The following is a 19,664-nucleotide window of genomic DNA, read 5'->3' on the forward strand; positions in this document are numbered from 1 at the left end:
GAGAAAAGGTTCGGATTGTATCTTTCCGGTGAAAGAATGATTGGTCTTCTTTCGCTATGCAAACCGTTGGATCGCTCCCACACAACTCTCAAAGCACTTAGAACTCTTATGTGCACAGATCCGAAGTGAACGTTGCGAGATCTAATGGTGGATTCGCTCGTGGTAAGGGAAACCCTTCCTTCGAGCAAAAGAGATACAACCCACAAGTAAGGGGAAGTGGGGCCACGTAATTCTCACGCTTTTAAGTGCCTCCCGACAAAAATAGAAACCCACCAATACATACATTCCAGGAGACGAGTTTTGTCCCTATCACACTCCGTTTAGATGTGCAACGATTCTCGGTAAGAAACCAGTGAACGGAACGGCCGGGCATCGCATTGGTCCGCACCACCCCGTCAGCTCGAAGCAGAAGTAAGGGGAGACGACGACAATAAAAGCACAGTAACCGACGAGCCCTTCCCCGGAAAAAAGGAAAAAAAAAAAAAGAAAATCCATCGCGACCGACCCGCCCTACGCCACCCTCAGCCTCGCCATCAATTCGGCGAGAGCTCCGGAGATAAGAGTGGAGAGCGCGGTGAGAGATCCCTCCTTTCCAATCGACTCCAGCTGAAAAAATCGGAGAAAAATCGAGGAAAAAAAAGGAGGACTTTGGAGCGAGAAGGCGGCGTGTGGGAGGAGATGTGGGAAGGGGAGATCGAGGAGGCCGGCAGCGCGCGGCTGTCCCGGTCGGAGACGAGGTGGGTGGACGGGAGCGAGGTGGACTCGGAGTCGCCGCCGTGGTCGCTCCAGGAGGACGAGAGCTGGGGCGGCGTGGCGGCGTTCCAGCTCCCTGGGGAGGGGTCGCTGCGGCGGAGACTCGCCAAGAAGCCCCGGAGGGTCGATTCCTTGGACGTGGAGGCCATGGGCATCGCAGATTCCCACAAGCATCGCCAAAAGGTACTTCCTTTTTTTAGCGTTTTGGATGTTCTCTGGGTTTTGGGCTTTGACTTTTGAGTGCTTCTCGGAGTTTGAGACCAAGTTCGGAAATTATGCTTTTGGGTGTTTGTAGTTATATTTTCTCGATTTCTTTGTAGCTTCGAAATTTTTTAAGAGGTTGCGAATTGCGATACTCTGGCGACTATTTTTACTGAGAGTGAGCGATTGTAAGATCGTCTTAGAAAACCAGAGGATTTTAGATTCAGCTGTTTTTTAGGTGTTTCACTAAAGAAGAACACACTTATATCCATCTTTTACAAAAATCACAATTCTTTTCAAAAAAAAATTGTTGGTTCATAATACCCCAAAATGATGTTGGGGCAAAAGATGCTCAAAAAAGAACTAAAGATGTACAACAATTTCTAATATCTCTTATGAGTTAAATTAACAAATTGATCATCATCATGAGCATATCCCTCCAACCGTGTCCGGACTATCTGGGGTTGGCCTTATATATTCTTCTTTACTGGTCTTCTCTATAATATCCTACATCTGTAAGATTTTAGATATCCTTTCTCACAAAGATCTCTTTGTACTCCCTCCTCTTGACCCTTCGACACATATGCAAGCCTCTCAGTTTAGCAAAGCCTCCTTGGGTGCTTGCTGCAGATGCCTTATACCATCTCAGCAGTTCCCTGTTTTTGTTTGAAATTAGAACGATTCATGGTTTTCCTTGCTGTGCTCATTCATTGATCTACCTTCATCAGTGTCAGGCTGTTAGACTTGAACATTCTCTCGAACTTGCCATGCTCATTTTGTATGCTCAGACCTTCTTTTACTACCTGGCCTTTAGCAGCTTATAAATGCTATAGGTGTAACAACCCAAGACCTCACCCCAAAAGGCTAGTCAGCAAGTATTATTTGGGTTCTTTGATTCTGTATAAGTACCCAAGATTTACCCAGTGAATAGCCGATGTGGGACTAAACAAATGATATTAGAGGTCTTGGGTTGTTACAAATGATATTAGAGCGAACTCGGCCCATAGCCTATGCTGACCGCAGGCCGATCATGGTACTTGTGATTAAATTTGAATGGACTTTAATCCTTAGCTTTACGAGGATGTCAGAGCTTGAACGGAGGGAGAGTATGTGAGAAGTCGTGTGGGTGTATGTTTGGTCCCACATCAGTTATTTGCCGAGGAGATTTTAGGTACTTTCAGCTATGCTGATTGTGCTACTACCACTACTAGGATATATACACATAATCTGCACTTGCTGCATGAGTGGGCCATTAATCATTGTGGGCTCGTTTGGTTCGCGGGAAGTATTTTTTCTTCTACAAATATGATTCCTGGAAAGAAGATTCCTAGGAAGAGAATGCCTGAAAATGTACTTTTGGCATGTTTGGTTAAACATGGGAAAGTGACAGATTTTCAGAGTGCTTATGTTTGGTTGACCATCTACTTTCCTGAAAAAGTTATGTTTAATTCCTATTATACCATTAATAAAAATTAGGTCTTTAATGCCTCTTTAATGCTGAAGGGCCTTTTTGAAAAAAAATAAACATGGAGTGATTTCCATTTTATGGGAAAATAACTTTTCCATGTTTCTCATGGAAAAGACTTTTTCATAAAATGTGGGAATCATATTCCCATGGGAATACAACTTTTCCATTTCTCTCCTTTGAAAACTCCAACCAAACAAAAGGTGTCTCATTACTTTCCTGTTGACCACACTTTCTCCCCTTCTTTTCCCGCGAACCAAACGAGCCCTGTAAGGGTACATGTAAGACCTTCATTCTCTGCAATGGATTCTATTCCATTGCACGTAACCTTCCAACATTTGCTTATCAACATTTAGTTTTGGCATTCTATGTAGAGGGTAGAAGGATTGGCATGCATGAATTGATACTTCTTTCTTATTTTGTTATGGGGCAACATAGAAAAAGAAATGTACTCCCAATCTCTTATACACTCCCAATGAATCTTAATGTATGTATCATTTCATTTTCTTTTTGATGACATGGGCGTAAGTTGCTAATGTGTTTGCTTTTTATACGAAGTTGGTTCCAGATATGTTTGGTTTCTCAAGTCTTATGTATATGTAATTGTTCTCTACATGTTAGTGATAGCTCTTGGCAAGGTGCTCTTGGTATCGGACCCCATACCAGTACTACACTATCACTATATCGAAGCAGTACCGGGCTGCTTCAACATACTAAGTGTCGGTACGCCCTCGGTATCGTGTACTGATACCGAATCGGTACGGTATGGTATGCCTTGTATCGTCCGGTACGGTATGACGTACCATGACTCTTGGTGATCGCTAAGAAAGCATATGTTATAGCTTACCTGTCACATCATCAGGTTTAATATATGTGAAGACTGACTCCTTTCTTTTTTCTAATATTAACTCAACTCAGGACCTCTCACTTTGGAGCACACTCGCTTTGGCATTTCAAACTCTTGGTGTTGTTTATGGTGACATGGGCACAAGTCCCTTATATGTCTTCAGTGATGTATTCAGCAAAGTTCCAATAAAATCAGAAATTGATGTCTTGGGGGCTTTATCCTTGGTTTTGTACACAATTGCGCTCATTCCTTTCATGAAGTATGTGTTTGTAGTGTTGAAAGCTAATGATAATGGTGAAGGTATGGAATGAAGAATCTAGCAGATTAAACATTTTTTCACTAAATTATGTTCTGGTGTTTAAACTATGCTTTAGTTTTTCCTTTCTTATATAATTAAAAAACTTTTGCATCTCTCTCTCTCTTGGTAATCATATATCTCTTTTCATGCTTCTGTACTTTCTACAAACATTTTGATTACTAAAATATGGTGCCATGCCTGAATGTTCAGTGACTGCTATTGCAGGAGGCACTTTTGCATTGTATTCATTGATTTGCAGGTATGCTAAGGTTAGTCTACTTCCAAATCGGCAGCGGGCTGATGAAGATATCTCCAGCTTCCGTCTCAAGTTGCCAACTCCTGAGTTAGAAAGGGCACTAAATATAAAAGAGTGCTTGGAAAGAAGTTCTTTTGCAAAAAATCTTCTCTTGTTATTTGTCCTAATGGGTACCTCCATGATAATGGGAGATGGTATTCTTACTCCATCATTGTCAGGTATAGTATAGAATTACAAGGATATTTAGAAAAAGATAGATCTCGGCAACAACACTTTCTATATCTCATATTTACTCGCCCTGCTGATTCTTACTTATCAGGACTAAGGTTGTATTCTATGGTCATATTTTTTAGTGCTGTACCATGTGTTATTTCTCATCTTGTTCCTTTTGTATGCAGTAATGTCTGCCGTGAGTGGTCTTCAGGGTGAAATTCCAGGATTTAACACAGGTTTTTAACTCAATCCCTTGTTGATGCCCTATTGCAGGACTTGCATGCATTTCCGTGTGCCGAAATGCTCTTCTAGTTTAGGAGTCATTGGAGTTTCTTTCCTTTACTTTCCTTCACCTTTATATGATTTCTTAAATTCATTTTGCAGATGCTGTCGTCCTTGTTTCCATCATAATTCTTGTATTATTGTTCAGCATACAGAGATTTGGAACTGGCAAAGTTGGTGTCTTGTTTGCACCTATTCTAGCACTTTGGTTCTTCAGTTTGGGGTCCATTGGAATATACAACTTGCTGAAGTATGATGTCTCTGTTCTGAGAGCATTGAACCCAGCATACATCTATTTCTTTTTCCAGAGGAACACCGTAGAAGCATGGTCAGCTCTTGGTGGTTGTGTTTTGTGCATTACAGGTTTTTCCTTTATCTCCATTCCTAAACGTTTTTAATTTTTCCCCCTTTAGGTTTCTTCCTTTCCAGAAAAGGCAGCCTGGACCCTTGAAATTTAAATTTATAAATCTAACTTCCAAATTTTTGTTTCCTTCTTTCAGTCATGCAAGATTTATTTGGTCAACTTTGATTAGCGATTCAATATGTTTGGTTTGTTTTTATTGTGACAAATAAATTTTGGATTCATATATACAAGGTTTCTTTTTTGCATAAATGTCAAAATAAACAGTTAATGAGAAAAGAAGTGTGTTTTCTCTATAGTTTGACACTGGAGGCTAATTGACATGTTCAGATAATTTTGTTATTGGAAAACATGTTATAGAGGTTCGTATGAAACATGCAAGATAAATTAAAAGAGGGAGTTATCTGAATGGAATCATTTGATCATAAACGAGCCAATGCAGCACCTTTCATTATTTAAGCTTGTTTCTTTGTGGATGACCTGAACAAGAATCTGATCGCTCTTTCTTTTTCCTCAAGCTGTGGCATATTATTAGTAAACCATGCTTATTTGGAACATATTATATCTGACAAATTCTTTTGAAGGTTTTTCCCAAATCTTATAACCAATCATTTGAATTCCGATAAAAAAATAGTGACTTATGTGCTGGGAACCATCATATGTGAATGATGATCGACCTTTATGTTTTGTTTGTTTCATAAGTAGTGTCAATGACTCCTTATTTGTCACTATACATTGGTATAATGCTGGACAGGCTTAAATTCCTCCTTTCCTTTATAATATTGGCTTGCACTAACTCAGAAATACTTCTGGTGCTGGCTTTGAGTTAGCACCTGACCTGGCAACCAATGGTACTTGCTTCTTCAACTAACTTAACAGTGATAGTTTATTAGGTAGAATATCTCCTATCATATGATGAACCTTCTAATAAATTCAGTTACTCTTATCTTAAGGTGATGATTATCTCTTGAGAGAATATCTACAAATTTGTCACCTAGGTACTCCTTGAATATGAAAAGAAATAGTCTTGGTACTTCCTTCTAGTCATTTTAAGATAGAAAATCTGGAGAGATGGGACAATATTCTAAGAAGGAACCAAAGGACCATAAGTCGCATGTTTCACATCCATAACAATGACTTAACCCATGAAGAAAGTGATGTAGCACCACTGCAGGGAAAGAGGAGAAGAAGGAAGAACAAGGGAGGAAGAAGGAAGAAGAGGTCATAGAGACGCAGGAAGAAGAGAAGGGGAGGAGGAACAAGAAGAAGAACAAGAAGGAGGCTAGGGTTTTTTCATTCAATCATCAATTGCCTCATACATGAGAAGGGTGGTCTTTATATAGACCTTACATATTGACCCAATTACATAAACCCAACTGACTAGTCTAATAACAAAACAACTGACCAAATTGACTGGACTAAAACAAAAGCAAATAATGCAATAAAAGAAAATGAATCGGACTCAAATGGACCCCAATTCAGATCTGACTCAATCTGAGGGCTCAGGATTGTCTCTGATGTCCCCATCAGAAAGGAAGAACAATTGTTAATGGTGAATAATGTAAAAGTTTTAGTGGAGAGGAAGAACATAATGCAAAAGCTGTTCAGAGAAGATGAGTTGGTTGAATATTAATCGTGACTTTTCAAGCAAGAATTGTTACACTTGCAAACAATACAAAATTAACGAGCTTTAGGAATGCTTAAGCTGGTGAAATTATTTGCGATGAGATAGAAATCCACATAGGCATGAAGAATCTTGTAGTGTTGATATGACCATGGTGGGAAAATTTGCAGAAGGTAAGGTATTAAATTGTGGAAATCTCATGTCATGGATTAGATCTAGATTAGAAAGTTTAGGTCAGCCTATTACAAACTTTATGGCCAATGGAAGATCTTGGCACCTGTCACCATGGTACCAAATGGTAGGTAATATGTTTTAGTTACAACTTTTAATAAAAATAGTAATAGCTTAAATTTCTCTAATTTTGACAGATTTTATTGGCTTGCTATGGATCTGTGTGAACAAACTCATTAATATCCAAATACGTGTCACAGGTTTGGGATTCATAATGGTCTAAATGATGAAATCCCAAAAACGAAAGTTAGAGAAATCCATGTCTAAAAGAATAACATGTTCTAGGAACTTCTAAGTCACAGCCTCAATTTCTTTTTAGCTTCATTGGATATAGTTCATCTCTGATGAGCAGTCCGAGAAGGCATGGCAATGGAGAGAAAAAAAAGAATTATGTTGGTTGTTATACTTCTTTGGTAACCTAAATAGAATGTGAGTGAAGCTGAACTTGTCCCATTAACAACCACTAGGATTCAGATATTAAGTTATTGAGAGATTTCACACAAGGGAGTAGTGGCAATTTTGGGACTTAAGTAGATTCTGATAATTGGATTGTTGAAATTTTGTGGTGCTCCATTATTAGTTCAGTGAGAGGAAGAGTTGAAAAGATGTAATCATGTGTACTCCTTAAGAACAAAAAAATGGTTATTCTTTTTGTTGTTGTCCGAGGGGAACATACCCCCATATGGAGGAGGTATAGTGTATATACTTTCATGGCACAAGTTGTACATGATCAAAACTGATGATCAAGGCAATAGTAGGCTTGGAGATGGAGATTGGTTTCCTGTGATGCGCTACCTTTGGGTGTACAATGATATAGTTAAGCGCGGCACTTCCATGAGCCGCTTCTTTAGGGCTTCCATGAGACGTTCTGCAGTATGCTAGTAAGAATCCAAGGAAAAAGAAGCATAAGCAGAAGTAGTTCAGCAAGAACCAGATAGTGTTTGATCTAGAGGGACAAAAAGTATGGTTTGAGTATAGGCAACTGCAAGTAGCTTAATCAAGGATCTTGAAGTTGGGAAGGAGCTTCTTATATTGGAGCGTAGAGCGACCACTCAACTGGAAGAATGACAATAGAAAGATTATGGAGTCTATTGCTGCTCAACATGAAGCTTCTTCCAGAGAAGGAACATAATGCATACCTCGAGTGCAAAGGCAAGTTCAGGTAGCTAATCAAGGAACTCTGGAGTTGGGAAGGAGCTTCCTGCATCACACAATCTGACTTTTTAGTGACAAACTCTGGATAAAGGTACACAATATATAGAGCTATTGCTGAATTGGAAGAATGACATAGAAAGAATGTTGGTGATTATTTCTCCTCAATATGAAGCTTCTTCTAGGATCTAGAGATAATTTACATAGTTCTTACATGGTGAAACTAAGTGGATTGATAAACATCAAGTACTTTGTAGACACAAATCTATGTTACCCCACCCTTCACTCAGACATGGGTATTGGTGTGACACTTGGGAATCAACCTGTAAGAAGAAACTCTTGAAAGATTAATAGGATTTGGCACTTGGATATTTATTTCTTCCTGACACTTGTCCCTAAGAAGGCGAGCCTTGGAGAGGTAGATGAAGACATGACAAACTAAGAGCATATGAGACATCTGAAGAATAATAGAGGGCTTTGCAGATGTTAGGATTAGGATTAAATACTTTATTTAATATGATCTAGTCGGAGTTGGATGATGATAATACAAAAATTATCCTTGAGACCTTTGAGATCACCTTTGAAGTAGTTATGGAAGTGAATGTAAGATCTAAGCCATTAAGAAGGTTACACAACCTTTGAGATGTGCATGATGTGAGATTCACTACATAATGTTATTGTTACCTAGTTTTGGGTTTTTTGACATGCCGGACACTTAGACATTTGAATTTTGAGAGCAGTGATAGATCCAGTTCATTATTTTCTATATCAATAAATCAATACATATTTACACAAGCATATATCAGATATAGATGTGTTCACATGACCAACTTTTAAAAGGTTTGTATGCCGAATTCTTCTAGATACTCAGACACTTGACAGCTGTGTCACGTGTCCAAGTAACATTGCATAACATTATTTCTTGCATTAGTTATCTAGATGTGATTTCCTGTAAATAGTTGCATCTTGTGTCATATTGTTTGTGTAAATATATGGGAGTTATGTAAAGCACTTGACTAGTGGAAGAAGGGTACTTTTGGATGCAGACAAGATTTGCAGAAAGAGGCATAGGACAAGCCAAAAGAAGCGCCATGACATAAAGGATAAAAGATTTCTCAAGCAGAAATAGATGGAAAAAGAAAATCAAACAAAACGAAAAAGAAAATAGATGGAAAGAGAAAGAAGAAGGAAAAGGAAAGAAAGGCAAAGGAAGGGATAAGAAAAAGAAAGAAGAAGAAAAAAGAAAGAGAGGAAGGCAAGGAAAAAAGGGAGGAAAGAAAGAAAAAAGGGAGGAAAGGAAGAAAAAAGGAAAGAAAAAAGAAAAAGAAAGAAAGAAACAAAAAAAGGAAAGGAAAGAAGAAGGGGAGAAAGACCGAGGGTACCTATGGGACTCTTGACCGGAACTACTGACGAGGCAAGATAGTGGGGCATCCTGTTCCATGGAGACACTGGGACATCTCTGCCCCACGGGATTTAAAACCTTAGTTCAGATAGCCCAAATTGACCGAAAGAGTAGTGCCCAAAAGATTTTCGAAGGCTCACAACCCAGAAGAGAGAAGAGATCATCTTAGTGCACGTTTAAGATGTTGCTACTGGGCCTCGGCCAAGTTTAAATTATTTGAGGTGAAAACAAGTAGAGAAATTGCTAAAAGCACCAAAATAAACTCCAAATGAATTAAATTGAATAGTGGATGAAGGCCGAACTTTTTATCCTTACAACACTATATTACTATAGTACATAATAACACTTTATTTTATCTCCTAATGCAAATCCTCTCTCATTTGTCTTGTGACATGTGATGATAACCATTATAATGGAAGATCCTCTAGTTCTGTTTTCACATGTACTTTTCACATGATCTGCTGTACAAGATTAGAGGACAGAAAATGCTTGATATTTGGCTTTGGACATTCTGTATTTTAACTACTCGAATTACATGGCAAAAGTGAGATATCCATGAGGACACGTCGAAGGATGACATTTGAAAGTACTGAATACTCAATAGTTAAAGGGGAAAAAATCACATACGTCACACCAATGCTATGATCAACAAGTTTTAATTTTGTCAGGTGGACCCTGTTAATTAACTCTGAAATAGCAAGGAGATGCTCTCAATGTGCATCATACTATTTGATTTCAGCATTTAATACATTTATATATCTATACACATATATAACATTTATAATTTATTGGTAGGACTTGTTGCATTTGCTGATGATGATGAGAACTGATTTTAGTCAATTATGTATATATTTGAAAAAGATTATTCATCCAATTTTCTCTCTTCATTATTGTAGGAGCTGAAGCAATGTTTGCTGACCTTGGCCATTTCTCTGTAAAATCTATACAGGTCATTCATTTATGACCAGCCTCTCTGCCTTTTCTTATTTTTGTCTTGTCATATTCGGCATTTTTTAGCGCTTATGCCTATGAATGATGCATTTTTTTGTAACTTCCAAGTTAGGCTGTTTTGACAGATAGCCTTCACGTTTGTGGTGTTTCCTTGCCTTCTCTTGGCATACATGGGTCAAGCTGCATATCTGATGAAACAGCCTAGTTCAGCAGAAAGAATATTTTATGATTCTGTTCCAGGTGAGCTTTCTCTGCCATCACTGGGGGTGCTAGGCTTATGCGGTCCCACGATTCCTTTCCTGCAATCATTTGATGCACATTCAGCATTCACCCGTTGATCTAAATTAGCATATTCAATGCAAAAATAATTAGTTATTCTATTGTAAGCTAGATAAATTTTGATTTTTGAAGTTTGCGAGCAGAGGCTTTTTTCTGGCCAATCTTTGTGATAGCAACGCTTGCTGCTATGATCGCCAGCCAGGCCATGATATCAGCAACCTTTTCCTGCGTAAAGCAGGCTATGGCTCTCGGCTGCTTTCCCAGGATGAAGGTTATCCATACCTCAAAGAGATCCATGGGTCAGATCTATATCCCTGTCATCAACTGGTTTCTGATGATTATGTGCATAGTTGTTGTTGCCACTTTCAGGAGCACCACTGACATAGCCAATGCATATGGTGAGTATCCCCTTAAATATTTTAGCCACATCTTATCTTAGCTGCCGGTTTTTCTGAAACTTGCTTGCAGATTCATTAGTTCTTTTGTTGTCCTTTTGTTTCCTTGAATTTTATGTACTTGATGGCACGTTCCTTTATCATCTCGACTTTATTTTTGACCCTTTCGTTGTTATTCCTGTTGCCCTTGTCCATGCGCTTGCTCTCTGCTGTATTGCAAATTTCCACTATCCAAATTGTTTTACTTTTCACTGCGTAAGTTTCTCCCGTTATGATTAAAAGTTGATAATAGTGGACTTGAAAGAGGATGAGGGATCAACAACTTACTAGGCTCCTTCATCCTTCAGGTATTGCAGAAGTTGGGGTGATGGTGGTGAGCACTACATTGGTTACACTAGTAATGCTTCTCATATGGCAAACAAACCTGTTCCTGGCTTTGTGCTTTCCCGCCATATTTGGTGCAGTAGAGCTTATCTACTTATCTGCAGTGCTGTCAAAGATAATGGAAGGTGGGTGGCTACCACTTGCTTTCGCTGCTTGTTTCCTGTGTGTAATGTACACTTGGAACTATGGAAGTGTGTTGAAGTACCAGAGTGAGATCCGGGAGAAGATTTCCATGGACTTTGTTGCTGAGTTAGGATCCACACTTGGCACTGTCAGAGTCCCAGGTATTGGACTCTTGTACAATGAGCTCGTCCAAGGCATCCCTTCAATATTTGGGCAGTTCCTGCTTGCTCTCCCAGCAATTCACTCCACAATCGTGTTTGTCTGCATCAAGTATGTTCCTGTCCCTGTTGTCCCTCTAGAGGAAAGATTCCTTTTTCGAAGGGTATGCCAGAAGGACTACCACATGTTCCGCTGCGTTGCCCGATATGGATATAAAGATGTCCGGAAGGAGGACCATCAGGCATTTGAGCAGCTCTTGGTGGAGAGCCTCGAGCAGTTCTTGAAAAGGGAAGCTCGAGAACTTGCATTGGAGATGAGTCCAGCTGATATTGAGCCTGATGACGAGTCTGTGATGTCCTGGGATTCAGGAGCTGCAGATGGAGCTGGGGAGCTGCAGGTTCCATTATTATCTGATCAGAAGTTAGGTAATAACCGCTTTTCTTGTTCTGAAGGTGGTGTTTCGGTACTTCCTTGTAGTGCCATGCCTTCAGATGATGATCCAAGTTTAGAGTACGAGCTCTCTGCTCTACGAGAAGCCACAGAGTCTGGATTTACTTACCTTCTTGCACAAGGTGACGTGAGGGCGAGGAAAGACTCATGGTTCATGAAGAAGCTGATTATAAATTACTTCTATGCATTCCTGAGGAGGAATTGCAGGGCTGGTGCTGCGAACTTGATGGTTCCCCATATGAACATCATGCAGGTCGGAATCACTTACATGGTTTGAGCTGAACCTAATTCATTCTCGCTTCAACTTGAACAGCATTGGCATCTTGATAATGTTTTTGTACAATATCAAACGGTATGTTGGAAATTTATTTCTATTATGTACTTCTTTGATGGGGAAGCGGCAGTTGTTACAGTAGGCTGTTGCATTAGTATCACATCTTATATCCTTTCAATTGATTGTACAAAATACTTTGTAGTGTTCTTTAAGAAAGATTTCAACTAAAAAAATTCAGTTCAGTTTGAGTTTGAGCTTTTAGAAATCCAATTCAAACCGATCCGGTATATAAACCGACCGGATCCGACCTGATCCATATGCCATGTGCGATCCATATGCCATGTGCGTGCGTGCGTGTGTATATATGTATATGTGTATGTGTATATATATTAATTTAAAATTTGCTTCTCATATTTTTTGCTATAACTAAAATAAAATTTTTATATTTAGATGCGGTTCAACCCATTTAGCCTCATTGGGTATCAACATTACATGATATAAAATTTTTATGTTTAGACTTAGTTCATCTCATATTGAACATCAATCTATTAAACCGAACCGAATTTCCTAGGTTGGTTTTAAGCATTTTTTATAGATGGTAGGATTGGTTTCGGTTTTAAAAAACCGATTTAAATCGATTGGATTTCGGCTTTAGTTTCAAACCGGCCATACTTATGCATATCCAACTCTCAAGGGTCTGTTTGAATAATGCGGTGTAATCTAATAGGATTCACAAGAACACATGCCAAGTAAGGCCCATTTCATAGTATTCATAGATTTTTTTTTAGAGTAGGCCAGACCGAATCTCATTATAAAAAAAAAAAAAGAAAGAAAGATCATACCAGATTTTTTTTTTTTTCCATCCTATAGAAATGGATTGGAAGAGATCCATAATATTAGCCATAATATGTGCATATTATTTAGAAGATATGTGATGGATGGGTCAGACTTGATTTCTGCAGAATTTTTAGGCCAATGATAGAGAAATATTTAAACAGACCCTATATGTTTTATCCTAAAGCTTCGTACGATCTTTCTTCCAAATTCTCAACAAAGATGGCTGAGTTGGTATAACGTGCCAATATTTTTTATACTAGTTTTCACCCAAGGCGACTACCTAGCTCTCTAAATGTCATCTCCTACTCTAGCAAAAAAAATAAAAAAAATGTCATCTCCTAAAGCTTCGTGCGGCGAAGTTCTTGCCCACCACTGCGTCTTTCTTCGAACTTCTCAACAAAATATGGTGCGTGGAGCTTTCAAACCATTTGACTGGAAAACGTTTATAAAAAAAAAAAAAAATGAACGACGTGTTATCGTACGCAGAAGGATTTGTGCATGCATTTACTCACATGTATAATAGTTTCAACTGAAGACAATTACTTACTTTAAACAAGCTAGGAGAGTCGACTTTGATGGCTATATATGTTGTGGCTTTCTTTAGACGCCAACTTTTTATTTCCAGCTGTCTCCCACATCGTACCAAAAAAAAAAAAAAAACACAAGCTAGGAAAGAGATTCTTTTGGCATCCATGCATCTTCGATCTTTCGTACTGCACTAATCCCTGAAGGTCATCGAGGAATGGTGCCCAGAACAAGAATGGAGTTGCGCAGGGTAGCTGCACTCTTCTTATTTTTTGGAACGTACATGAACTAAGTTGTTAGTATTAAAAACAGCTGAATCCAAGCACAATTTACATTTAAAGCTCGACATGTTATTAGCTAGAATGTCTGCTAACTCTACACCAACAAAGTTCCCCAACATCTATACATTTTCTAGCTGTCTTCCATGATTGCCAGTCCAAAATGCTGTGCTAATGTTCAAACCTGATGCTATCAAACCCAATGGTGAGGTCAGATGTGCAAACAACCTTAATTAAGAATGTAGCGATACAAATCACTGCAAATTTGTATGGCAGGATATAAATAGGCAGACTCCTATGTGTTGCACATACAAATATAGTTAATTAAGAATGCAGTGATAAAAATTTGAGGTGGTGGATATATAAATGTAGTTGGGAAAGAGTCTATATTAGGCTTAGCAGTCTCCTATGTGTTGCATGGATCATGCATAAACTATGATAACCACCGAACCTCAAAAAGTTTGAGCTGATAGAAGGAAAAAAAAAAGGAAAAAGGTTAAGAATGCATAGCAGACTTAATAATAACTACTATGAACCATTGCAAGCCTAAATAATTGCTTCTATGGAAGCGATAATTGATGATCTCTTTTGAAAAAAGAGTTATGCATAGAGTAAATAAATTTAATTGGCATAAAGATTCATGCATGCCTATATTTAGTCCTACATCAATTATTTGTCAGAAAAATTTTGGATACTTTTACAAAACTAAGAAATTTAAAAATTTCTTCTGGCTAGCTTTTTTGAATGAGGTTCTAAATTTTGACAAATAATTTTAACAAAAAGGTTAGCAGTGTGCGGCAGACTCTGAACTATTGAAAGCATAAATAATTGCTTCCATAGAAGCGATAGTTTATAATATATTTTTTTTTGAAAACAAGAACTATGCATGGAGTAAATAAATTTAATTGGGAAACACATATGGACACGTTCTCACTTTCATATTTTTGATCATTCGCAATCACAAGGGCTAATTATTGGAAACTGCGGTTTAAACCAAACCATTATGGCGAGGTATTCCCAGATTCCGCCGGACCACTGCGAGGAAACCTCGCCAATAGACTCGCCAGACCACAGTTGTGCCCGGTGGTCCATTTGAAGGCACTTGTGATGGTAACGGAAGCCTAATTTATGATGGTAAAAGCTCTTTTGTCCGTATTTATATAAGCTAGAGATGTGATCACTTACGTATCCACTTTATAAAAGCCTCTGTAAGAATATTTATCCTGCCGGCCACACCACGAGACAGGTCACCTCAGAGCTGGACGTTTTGGACTCTGGGATTGAGAACCAATTATAGTGGCCTTTCAAGCAGGGTCAATTGTGCTTCATTCTCTGCAGGGGATCATAACTTCAGAAGTTGAAGGTGTGAGAACCTCATGGATCAATGGGCTCCACTCCGAAGATCATCTTAATTTATTTGGATGTGCTAATTGAATGAGGGTGCTCGTTAATTTGTTTTGACTAAAAGACACTACTTTAATTCAGGCGAACCCATTTCATAAATTCAGCAATGTTTAGGAGCCGGTCGAGTATTCATAAATTAAGCTGGGTGTATAGACAAGGTGATCACTTATTCCTAAGAGGTTTTTTTTTCTTTTAATTTGAATCTTTTGGAAGTGGATGTTATTTAGATAGTAATCTCATGGTACAATGAGTAGGGAATGGAGGCTTATGGAATTAATTAATTTGAATTATGCAATGCATTAGTAACGAACCAGCACGCACGTGCATGCACGTACACACTTGATGTGGGCTGATGCGAGTGCTTGTGTGTAAGAGAGATTCCTAGTCAAAGGAACAAGGGACCCCTTGGCCTGGTTTAGTTTAGTAGATGCAACAATTTGGTAGATTTTAGTTGAACTAGAAGGACTCTTAGTGTCATCTCAGGTGTGGATCGAGCTAGGTGAGTGAGACGTCTCATTGGCCTTTATCCGGCAGCAGCTGCCAAAACCTACTATGGAAGTCTACTCATCAAAAAAAATTAGTTCAGCTTGGATGAAACACAACTTTCCAGAAAAATTTATAATAATATGCATACCGACCATGCTGTACCATATCAATATTCACTATGGAGGGCCTGCCAATAATCGCTACATCGAACTAGCTTTTATATCGGACGTACCAATGTTATAATATAATGAGGATCTGATATCGAGACGTCGAATCTTGCTTCCAAACTATTTAACGGTATCTAGAATGATTCTAAGAAGTACTCGTATTCATGAGTACGTGATTAGTATAATTCCCTGCATCATGGTGGAACTGGTGCACTCTTGCACTACTCCTAGAGAATTTTTTTTTTGATCATTACTCGCATCCACCGCCATCTGCTAGGGAAATCAAACAGCAAATTTCTTGGCAACTAGACGGTTAGAGAGTGATTTTGTGATCGGTAATTGGGTCTAGTGTTATGTTTTTCCAAACTTAATGTATAAGTTGAGTTCTGTAATAATTTCGGATGTTACACCGGAAAGATGGAATATATTCCTAATGCTTGCTTGTCTAGAAATTGGAAGGAGACTCAACTACAAGTACTCACTTTCAGCCCTTCTTCACATGATATCCTCTTAAATGAACTGTGCAATTCATCCTGTCATTCTCCAAGAGTTCAATTTCCCTACTTACGTGCCAAAAACGTATTAGCTAAAGAGAAAGTTAGAGCAACCCAATCTCCCGGATTTGGATGATTGGAATATATGCCGACTGTCTTGGGGGACATGATTGGAAGGGTGTGAACATTCAAAGTACCCTACGTCAAGCTTTGCCGTGTTGGTGGCCCACATTATGGCCATCACGTATTTTAACATCTCAGTCTCTATCAGTTCATCATATCATTTTCAATTAGAATCGGTGAGGATCATGAAATTAGTAACAATTTTAGGATCATATAACAGACTGATATTAGGCTAAGAAACTTGAAAAAGGATAAAAGAAAACCTAAAGTTAAGATTATCTTATTATCATGTAATATTAATTAATATGAAGCATTGTTACGTATCCACAAAATAATGGAGTCTTTTATTAAAAAAATAGGCTTATATTTTCATAGCGATAATATTTACTCATAATATCAATATTAAAAAATATTAATGCATCTATTAGTATATGATGGAAACTTACTGGATAGAATTTTATGTATCTCAATGATATTACGAAGATGACTTTAATTTTGGTATGGTCGACATTATAATAACTATGACCGATTCATAACTCGAACGTCTGAGTTTACCTAAATCCAGCCAAATCAATATGCAACCAAAGTGTTAGGTTAGCTGAACATGCGTCCAACCTGCGTCATGGTCTCATGGTTGGGTTGGAAATTATCAACTTACTTCCTGAGTAAGCTTAGCTTAGCCTAACCTAACTAGACTAAATCCATATTTTACAACGAGAACCCTACTCCACTAGCCAGGATGGTTGTCAATAAAACTATGTCTCATCTTTTCGTCTAGTTATCTTATGCAGACATGGTCATAGTATTATAATGGCTGTTTGATTTTAAGCCATGCGAGAACTTGTCTCGTGTAAGGTATGGATCCAGCTAGGTGAATTAGATGTGTGATCGGCTATATCTAGCAGCAATTGCCACGCAATCTAGCTTAATCCAGCTGAATTTAGCCTATAAATTCACATGTCGGCAACAAATTAGTTTAGGTCTGGGTCGAACACAACTTTCGAGCCAACTAACAATATGGTGGGGGAAAAATGCAGGCTTGCACTACTTCTCGAGGAATTCTTTTGATTTTTGCGGTACAAGGAGGAGCAAAACTAAAAGAAACAAATAAGCTGTACAGTTTGTCTACAGAAGAACTAACAAGGCCAGATATGCACGACTCCAGCTCGAAGGATTTGAGGAATTCTTTGATTCAATGCCTATATATTCCTATACGTGCATCTAATGCTTGCTTATCTAGATTCTTTTCTTCCTCCCAACGGGAAGGTGTCTCTGCGACAAGTACTCACTTCAGCCCCTCTTCACATGATACGCCCGTAAAGGAACTACGTATACGTAATATATCCTGCCATTCTCTAAGGGCTCGTTTGGTTCGCGGAAAAAGAAGGGAAAAAAGTGTGGTCAATAGAAAAGTAATGAGATACCTCTTGTTTGGTTGGAGTTTTCAAAAGAGAGAGATGGAAAAGTTGCATTTCCATGGAAATATAATTCCCACATTTCATGAAAAGTCTTTACCATGAGAAACATGAGAAAGTTATTTTTCCATGAGGCGGAAATCACTCTATCTTTATTTTTTTTTGAATTTTGATCATCTTATGAAATAACCGGAAAATCAAAGGAACTTCATTCGACGATTTCATAAGATACAAAAATGCCCTTCAACATTAAATAGGCATTAAAGATCTAATTTATTAAAGGTATAATAGAAATTACACATAACTTTTTCACGAAAGTGGATGGTCAACCAAACATAAGTACTATGAAAATCTATCATTTTTCCATGTTTAACCAAAATGCCAAAAGTACATTTCCATGCATTCTCTTTTTAGAATTTTTTTTTCAGAAACCATATTTCTAAAAGGATGAATACTTTCCGCAAGCCAAGTTAAATTTTCTACTTAAGCGCATGGCCAAACGTACTAGGTTAAAAAATAAAGGCAAGGCACTTTCTTTCCCGGATTTAGATGGTTGGACGCTTTAAATGACATGATTGGAAGGGTGAGAACATTCCAAGCTACCTCGTTAAGCTTTGCCCATGCCAGCCAGCGGACCACATCATGGCTATCACGTATATCATCTCAGTCTCCATCAACCCATCCCATCATTTTCAAAATGAATCGGTGAGGGTCATGATTTTAACAACATCTTCAGGATCATATAACAGACTGTTATTGAGCTAAAAATCTTGAAAATGGGCAAAAGAAAACTAAAACTAAGATTATCTTATTATCATGCAATAATAATTAATATGAAGCATCATATCCTGCAGTGTTACATATCGAAAAAATAAAGGGGACTTCTTTGGGGAAAAGAATGTTATATTTTCATAGAAATGCATTCATAATATTGATATTAAAAATAACCATATGATCAAAACTCAGTGGATGATTTTCCAATACCAATTCTATGAAATAACAGCTTGAACAATTATAAAAGTCCACATCAGTTATTAGCTATAGTACTATAGTACTTTGTGTGTCTCAGTATTATACCAAAGGTGCCTTTAATTTATTATATGGTCGTCATAATAATGAAGGCTGGTGAATAATTTGGGCCGAGTTTACCTATATCCAGCCAGATCAATATACGGCCTATGTGCTAAGTTAGCCAACGTTGTCATGGACTCATGGTTAGGTTGGGAATTATCAGCTTATACTTCTCGAGTAAGTTTGACTCAGCCGAACCTATCTAGACCAAATCTATATTTATAACAAGCAATCTTATTCGGATAAAACCTAAAACCAACCAGCATAGTTCGATACTCGTTGTAAATATATTTGTAAAAGAAGAAAAAAAAATAAAAGAAAAACAGAATTTTATATTTTTATTCTATCACATTCGATGTATTTCAGGAATTATATATATTAGTGTTCGGGCTCTAATAAAAAAAATAACAGAACCTAATATTGAATCACGCTAATAAATAGAAATATTATGGACTTATACAGATTGTAGCGTAATTTTTAAATCGCTCTAATACTTGTGATAAAAAATGGAACAGTATAAAATTCATAGCTGTTCACTTGAACTTCTTGTCTCATTTGTTTGTCTAGTCATCTTTTGTGGATCATCCAATTTGAAGAAATCGGACATGGTTTAAATGTTATAATGGCCATTTGACTTTAAGCCATCTGAGAACTTTGGCTGGAACAATAGTAGGAAACGGAGCTGAAGTTCATTGGCGACTAAGATGGAGAAATGGAAGAGTCCATGAGAAGAGCATACAACGACAAAGGTTTATTAACCTGTT

The 19,664-nt window shown here is 38.0% G+C and overlaps 1 protein-coding gene across 1 annotated transcript; it reads left to right on the forward strand.

Annotated features, from left to right (window-relative positions):
* Positions 1-678: 678 nt before the first annotated feature.
* LOC103710053 (potassium transporter 23) lies at positions 679-12,346 on the forward strand. Its single transcript, XM_008795639.4, has 9 exons — positions 679-936; positions 3,338-3,566; positions 3,790-4,038; positions 4,219-4,269; positions 4,418-4,678; positions 9,982-10,034; positions 10,162-10,276; positions 10,459-10,713; positions 11,058-12,346. The coding sequence occupies exons 1-9, from the start codon at positions 679-681 to the stop codon at positions 12,101-12,103; spliced, it is 2,517 nt and encodes an 838-aa protein (XP_008793861.2). The 3' UTR covers positions 12,104-12,346.
* Positions 12,347-19,664: the final 7,318 nt, after the last annotated feature.

Source organism: Phoenix dactylifera, chromosome 7 (assembly GCF_009389715.1).
Source record: "Phoenix dactylifera cultivar Barhee BC4 chromosome 7, palm_55x_up_171113_PBpolish2nd_filt_p, whole genome shotgun sequence".
Classification (NCBI taxonomy): domain Eukaryota; kingdom Viridiplantae; phylum Streptophyta; class Magnoliopsida; order Arecales; family Arecaceae; genus Phoenix; species Phoenix dactylifera.

Coding starts and splice junctions, on each gene's coding strand:
- LOC103710053 (XM_008795639.4), top strand. CDS start 679: ATGTGGGAAGGGGAGATCGAGGAGGCCGGCAGCGCGCGGCTGTCCCGG. Junction 3,567..3,789: donor AGCTAATGATAATGGTGAAG/GTATGGAATGAA, acceptor CTGCTATTGCAG/GAGGCACTTTTGCATTGTAT. Junction 4,039..4,218: donor TCTTACTCCATCATTGTCAG/GTATAGTATAGA, acceptor TTTTGTATGCAG/TAATGTCTGCCGTGAGTGGT.